The sequence below is a fragment of the Cynocephalus volans genome, chromosome 13 (assembly GCF_027409185.1).
Source record: "Cynocephalus volans isolate mCynVol1 chromosome 13, mCynVol1.pri, whole genome shotgun sequence".
Classification (NCBI taxonomy): Eukaryota; Metazoa; Chordata; class Mammalia; order Dermoptera; family Cynocephalidae; genus Cynocephalus; species Cynocephalus volans.
This window is the reverse complement of record NC_084472.1, coordinates 44,476,763-44,483,727: the sequence shown is the minus strand read 5'-3', so window position 1 is coordinate 44,483,727 and position 6,965 is coordinate 44,476,763. Positions and strand designations below refer to the sequence as shown.

The 6,965-nt window shown below is 55.3% G+C and overlaps 1 protein-coding gene across 2 annotated transcripts in view; it reads left to right on the top strand.

The window, feature by feature from the left end:
• The first annotated feature begins 1,390 nt into the window (after positions 1-1,390).
• The window catches only part of SMAD7 (SMAD family member 7), a 28,804-nt gene continuing 23,229 nt past the window's right edge, over positions 1,391-6,965 (top strand). For both annotated transcript variants that reach the window (XM_063077194.1, XM_063077193.1), the window contains exons 1-2: positions 1,391-2,172; positions 3,468-3,521. In XM_063077194.1, the coding sequence (XP_062933264.1) occupies positions 1,560-2,172; positions 3,468-3,521 (667 nt within the window). In that variant the 5' untranslated portion in view covers positions 1,391-1,559. The remainder of the gene's footprint in view (positions 2,173-3,467; positions 3,522-6,965) is intronic.

Below are 6,965 nucleotides of genomic sequence, written 5' to 3'. Positions count from 1 at the left end.
GTCCCCGAGCCGCGCCAGCCGAGCCAGCCGGGCGCCGTGCTTGGTGCGCTCACCGCGCCGGAGAGAGCTGCCCGAGACAGAGCCAGCCCGCCGGCGCCGAGCACCCAGCCCCGGAGCCCTTGAGTGCGGCGCGGCGAGCCCCCGGCGGCGGCAGAAGGACCTGAGCGCCAGGAGAGGGCGGACCGGGGACAAGGAGGCTCCCGGGCGCGACGAGGAGAGTCTCGGAGGAGGAGGCGGCGGGAGGACACCGGGGCCTCTTGCCGCCGCAGCCGGGTCGGGGCGAGCAGCCCATGCGGGGAGCCCCGGCAGCCAGCCGCGACTAGGGGAGAGGGCACCGGCGGCCCCCGCACTAGCAAGTCGCTTGTGCCCAGGGGGGCGAGAACGCGCGACCCGCCGGGGGCCAGCCGCCGCGCCGCCCTCCCCCGCGCTGTCAGCCCCGCCGGGCGCAGCCGCCGCCGCAGCATCTTCTGCCCCGGCGCCCCTGTCGGCCCCGAGGAAGTCCCCGCTGAGGACCAGGGTCCCCGGGAGCGCCGGAGGAAAGACCAGAGACTCCCGTAAAACACCCAGATGCGCAGGATTGCAGCCGCCTGGCCAAAGCTTTCTGTGGATTAAAAAAAATACACGATTTTTTTTTTTTTTTTTGCAGAAGAAAAGGAGAGAGACCAGCGGGGTTCCGCAAGGAAAAAAAGGGGGGGGGGACGTAACTCGTGGATACATTTTTTTACCCCTCAAGCATTTTGTTCTACTTTGTAAACATTTTCTTTTTTTAAACCTCAGCTCCAGCCGGACGGCCCCAGACCTCCGAGGTGCGAGAAGGTGGTGGTTTTCGTTTGGGGCTTTGCATATTTGGTTCTTAGGTTTTGAGAGAGCCTCCTTATTTCGCCAGACATCTCATGCGGGGTGAAGTCCACTCGGCCCCCTCCCCTGAGTCTTCGTGTGCACGGAATTCGAGGAGATCCGGTTACTAAGGATATAGAGGAAAAAAATAAATCGCGTGCCTGCTTTTTTTTTTTTTTTAATTGCTTGCTTCTCCCCACCCCCAAATTAAGTTGCTTAGCAAAGGGGAAAGAGGCTTTTTCCTCCCTCCAGCAGCCCAGCCGAACGCCTTTCGTTTTTTGCCCCCGCGGATCTTCCATGTAGGAAGCCGAGGCTGGCGAGCCCGACACTCGGGAGCCACTGCGGGGGGGCCTCTTTTTGGGGAGGCGCCGACGGGGGCAGGCTCAGCCGTCCCCAGGGAAGCGGCGGCCGCGTTCCTCCGGGGCGCGCCGGGGCCCGAGAGCCGCGTAGGGCGCGGGCCGCGCGGGGTGGGGCAGCCGGAGCGCAGGCCCCCGAGCCCCGGCGGGCGCCCCCGGGCCCCCGCGCGCGCCCCGGTCTCCGGGAGACTGGCGCATGCCACGGAGCGCCCCTCGGGCCGTCGCCGCTCCTGCCCGGGCCCTTGCTGCTGCTGCTGTCGCCTGCGCCTGCTGCCCCAACTCGGCGCCCGACTTCTTCATGGTGTGCGGAGGTCATGTTCGCTCCTTAGCCGGCAAACGACTTTTCTCCTCGCCTCCTCGCCCCGCATGTTCAGGACCAAACGATCTGCGCTCGTCCGGCGTCTCTGGAGGAGCCGTGCGCCCGGCGGCGAGGACGAGGAGGAGGGCGCGGGGGGAGGCGGAGGAGGAGGCGAGCTGCGGGGAGAAGGGGCGACGGACGGCCGGGCGCATGGGGCCGGTGGCGGCGGTGCGGGAAGGGCTGGCTGCTGCCTGGGCAAGGCGGTCCGAGGTGCCAAAGGTCACCACCATCCCCACACCCCAGCCGCGGGCGCCGGCGCGGCCGGGGGCGCCGAGGCGGATCTGAAGGCGCTCACGCACTCGGTGCTCAAGAAACTGAAGGAGCGGCAGCTGGAGCTGCTGCTCCAGGCCGTGGAGTCCCGCGGCGGAACGCGTACGGCGTGCCTCCTGCTGCCCGGCCGGCTGGACTGCAGGCTGGGCCCGGGGGCACCCGCCAGCGCACAGCCCGCGCAGCCGCCCTCGTGCTACTCGCTTCCCCTCCTGATGTGCAAAGTGTTCAGGTGGCCGGATCTCAGGCATTCCTCGGAAGTCAAGAGGCTGTGTTGCTGTGAATCTTACGGGAAGATCAACCCCGAGCTGGTGTGCTGCAACCCCCATCACCTTAGCCGACTCTGCGAACTAGGTAAGAAGTTGTTCTGTGCTCGCCTTCCCCTCCCCCCGGCGCGCAAGTGCTGGAAGATAAACCCCTGCGGGCTGTGTGTGTGTGCAGCCACCTCTCCAGAGGGGAGTGTATGTCCTGTCCTGGGAGGAGACCTGGGGGACAAAAGTAGAGAAGGGACAAGGGGAAACTCGAAGGGTATTCCCTGGGGGTTCCCTTCCAGGTTTTTCTTCTCTGTTGCCTCGAGGGGGTCTCTGGGCACTGCTCGAGCACACACTGGACAGACACGCGGTTAGAAATTAGACGCCCTCATTTCCAGATCAGCAAGGGGGTGCAGGGAGAAGTGGGGGGGGTCACGCCTCCTCTGCACCCGGAAAGGCGTTGAGGTGTGTGGCCGAGTTGGATTCGGTCCAAACCCGCCAAGGAAGGCTGGGAGAAGCGAGCTATAAAGGCTGGAAAGTCTGTACTCCTTTAGTAAATAAGGAGAGTCACGTCGGGTACAAGTGGCCCAGATACCGCCCTGGCCGCGCAGCTTGGGAGTTTTGGGGCAAAGAGTGTTAGGATGGGAGGCCGAAGTGGGTATCTACTATCAACTCTGCCAGCCCCAGGGTGAAAAGGAACAAGCAGCCAGGAGAAGTTTGGTGTCCCCTACTGTTTCTTTTCTTCCGCACAGAAAAGCGTAGACTTGTCTATAGAATTGTCAGCCCCTAGCGCCGCGGTGACGTTGCTGCCCCTTACTGCGCTGGGGCCTGGGCTAAACGACTGAGACCCGAGACCCGGAGCCTCCTTCCCTTTTACCCTCGCAGCTTCCTCTACTCTATGTGCAGGGAGTGGGGTGCACCCCCGGCGCCCGCAGATCTCCCATGTTCACCAGCACACTTGGGGCGCGTCTCCCGGGTGGGCTGGGAAAGGGGAGCCTCTTGTGCCTCTCGCGCACAGAGCGGCGGGGGCGGGGGGTGGGCAGAGCAGGGTCTGGAGTTCGGGGACGAGGAGGGGGCATGGTCGCTCCCCGCCCTGTGAACTGTGAAGTGCGCGGTCCGGGCCGAGCAGCGGCCGAGCCGGTGGTTTCCAGCCCGGTCCGCCGAGCAGTGCGGCGGCGGCCGCAGACGTGGAGGAGCGGAGCGCCGAGGCTGGCGCCAGGCGGCCTCTTTTGTTTATCTGACAGCTAAATATCAAGGCAATCACCGCCTCGCGGCCCTGCCTCCAACCCCCACAGCTAAGACAAACAGTTGGGCTAAAAGAATGCCTCTGTTATCATAAGTTTCTATCTCTTGTTCTCATGGCTCGGCCTTTATTTTCTCTTACTTTTTTAATTCCAGAGTCTCCCCCCCCTCCTTACTCCAGATACCCGATGGATTTTCTCAAACCAACTGGTGAGTAGATGGTTTAAAAAATATCCCTCCCATCTTAAGTTAGCCTCTAGAACCCGTGTTTTTATGTCTAGGCAGCGGCCTGGGGAGGTGCTAGGTTTGCTCCAAGTTGGCCATAAGTTTCTTCTATTAGAAGTTTAGTGAGTTTTTCTCTTGTGGCTGGATTTTTTTTTTTTTCCCTTTGTAGTTTCCTAGATCTCCTCCTTTACATTTTGATCTTTTTTCATGTATTTGCACTCCATGACTGAAGTTGGTTCACTTTAACACGTGGAAGCTTTAATCCACGAAGAAGTGTCTTGGGAGCCAAATAGAACAGGGTGATGGGAAAATTTGGAGACTTTGTGAGTGCCAGAAGAATCGGTGGGATGAATGGAAGGGATGACAGTTTAAAAAGGTGCCGAGAAACCTTTGTTTGGAGTAGGACTCTAGAAGTATAGGCAACAGCATGTAAAAGGGCAGCCGGCTCCCCCTACCCATAGTCACCTACAAGTCAGCCCTCCCCTGGGGTTTTCTCAAAATTCTTGGTAGGGGCCATAAAAGTTTCTAGCATAGCCTGCCTGTTGCTTTGTCACCAGATGGCATGGGGCCAGGGCAGAAGCACATTTGAGACTGGCACCAGCCCTGCTGTGGTTGTCTGCATTCAACTTCTGGCTGGCAGTACAGGGGCCCATCCTATGGAGCTAACAGTGCAAGGGAGGGGGACAGCAAAACGGACTTGGGGATGACAGCAGGGACAAGCCCTGTTTCCTGCAGTCCCTTCTTACAGTGGGAGATTCATTTGCTAAAAGTACACATTGTGACTTTGGGTTTTGTTCCTGTATACTGATGCCTGAAAAATTGTAAGGCTTGTGACGTTTTTCTTTTGCCAAGGATCTGGGAGAAGGCAGAGTAAAGGGTTGGGCACCGTTTAGCTCCTGGAATTCTACAGGTCCTTCTGCCTCATGCGTTTTGGCTGTTGGGCCTTTACCCCCACTAATTAAAAGTTTTGCTGGGGCGTTGTCATAAATTAAATACTTTAATGAACGTGTAACCGAAGCCCATGCTCTGCAGCCAGCCCTCCCAGGACTCCACCAGCTTCCTCAAGTCGGGAAGGCGTTCCTGCTTGCCTGGTGCCTGTCTAATAAGTGGCCTGCAAAGCATGTGATATTTTGCTTTCGATTTACAAAACACCAGATAAATGGTCATTAATGAGGAGATAACCAGCTCTGTATTTGTAACAAACGATAACTGGAATCACCAAGCTCTTTTTTCCCAAAGAATGTAACATACTGGGGTTTTGGCTTAAAGAATCAAGAATTCTTTCATGAAGTTTGTTCTCCATGGGGCCACCTCTGTCTTGTTTTTGTTTTTCCTTCCATATTCTTCAAATTTGGAGGTTTTCCTTAAAAGAGAGAAAATTACCTTGCCCCAGGGATAAAGACTACCAGGGCTAAATGATCCCAGAAACCTCTAAAAACCATAGGAAAAAAGGGCCACATTCTCTTGGGTTTCCTGCAGAGATACTGGTATAAATCTGTTCACAGGATTTAAGCAATCCTTCTGCCAGGCTGGGACCTCATTTTCGGTGAGTGGAGTGATATATTTATTCATTAGCAAGTGTTGACATTAGGTAGCAAAATGTGTGTAAACAGAGAAGCCACAAAGACAGGAATGTGCCATTTCCAAGGGGGAGAAAAGTTCTCCAGATCAGCCAATAGGAAGTGATTAACCTGCCAATCGGAAACTCTAACAGCTGGTTACTCACCTAAAACGTTTTGTTTAAATCAAAACAAAAAAAAGCCACGAAAAAAAGGCACCCATATATAAGAACATGAGGGTGGTAACAGACGAAGCCCCCATGGAAGGAATTGACCTGACACTTTGGAGGGCAGCCAGGTCTGGAGCTGGAGGGGCCTTGGGATGGGTCTGGGGCTGGTTTTGCTGGCTGCTGTGGCCAGGGCGAGGAGGTCAGACACACAGATGGGATGCTGCCCCAGGTTTTTATCCCCACCTTGTGTACAGGAAAGTGTTTGACCTGGGAATTTAGATCAGTTGCTTACATTCTTAAATTTCTAAGCCTTAGGTTGAATTTTTGGCCTAGGTTGAATTTTTGGTCTCAGTTACTAGGTGAAACAGGTATAAGGTTTTACAGTAGACAGCTGTTAAAATGTTAACCAGTTGCACAACTAAGGAAATCCCTTCTGTGAAATCTCCAGCCTCAGAAGAGGCAATGGGAAGGGGGCTGGGGCCTGGTACCCCTGCAGCCTTTGGAGGACTTGAGGGCTAAAAGCTGTAAACTGCATTTTCCTATGGTTTAAGCTGCTGCGCTGCAGCCTCTGGGAGGGCTGAACCTTATACATCTGGGTTCTGTGTGGTCCCAAACCAGCAGAATTGTTTGCAGAGGAGTATTAGACAGGGGGCAAAGTGGCTGTGACTTGTGGCTATCAGAAGTCAGAAAGACACCCCCCACATCCCACAAGGAGGAAGAATTTGCCATTTTGAAACTAGATCTCAGTTGGAGGAGTGGGGATGCTGGGGGGATAGCTGCGTGGGCTCTGCTTCCCTTTGTATCTGATAGTCTGAAAGGTTTAAAGAATAGCTAGGTTGGGCTAGGGGGGTTGCTGGGTGAACTCTTTGTGCGTGGGCTGGGGAACCCAGGTAGCCTGTGCCCATTGGCGGATCCAGCCTTCAAAGCCTAGGTAGGAAGTCTGGCATCTTGATCTGGGATCTGGTCTTGCCTTTGCCTCTTAACTCAGGTCCCTCTTAGCTTTTCTCCAGCCTCTTATTAAATCCAGATCATGAAGGAGTTAGATTAGATGATCCATTGATGCATTCATTCATTGGTCCATTCATTCATTCTCTAGGAGTGATGATATGTGCCTGCCTAAAAATTTGAGGATTCCAATGTAGTGCATTGTTCTGTAACCAGGGTTCGTTTGAATTCTGGGTTGGGTGAACTACCTGGGGCAGAGCTGGGATGCTTGGGGTATATTGGGGGAGGGGGAGAGCTCTTCTGAACCTGACAGTACTTAGGTAAGTTACTAAGGCGGTCCTGGCTCTTCAGGAGTCATTCTCTTGCTAAGAGAAGCTTAATGAGACTCCTAGCTCCCTTACCTTGATCTCATTCTCAGTAGTTCATTCCTTGGTTGCTCCTCAGGCTTGGGTTTTCAAAGACTATTGAAGCTGCTGGGAGAAGGGAGTGAATCTTTTCCTCCTATAGAACCTGGCACTTACTGGGAGCTTGGTAATATTTAGTGGTAGATGAGAGCCAGGCATGGCCTACAGCTTCTGTCTGCCAGCCTGGGCTTTGGGGAGCAGGAGACACAGGCACAAGGGGAGCCTCTGACTTTTAGAGATCTTTTAAAATTTTTTTTGGTGCTGGCCAGTATGGGGATCCAAACCCTTGACCTTGGTGTTACAAGGTGGTGTTGTAACCAACTGAGCTAACCGGCAAGCTTGGAGATCTAT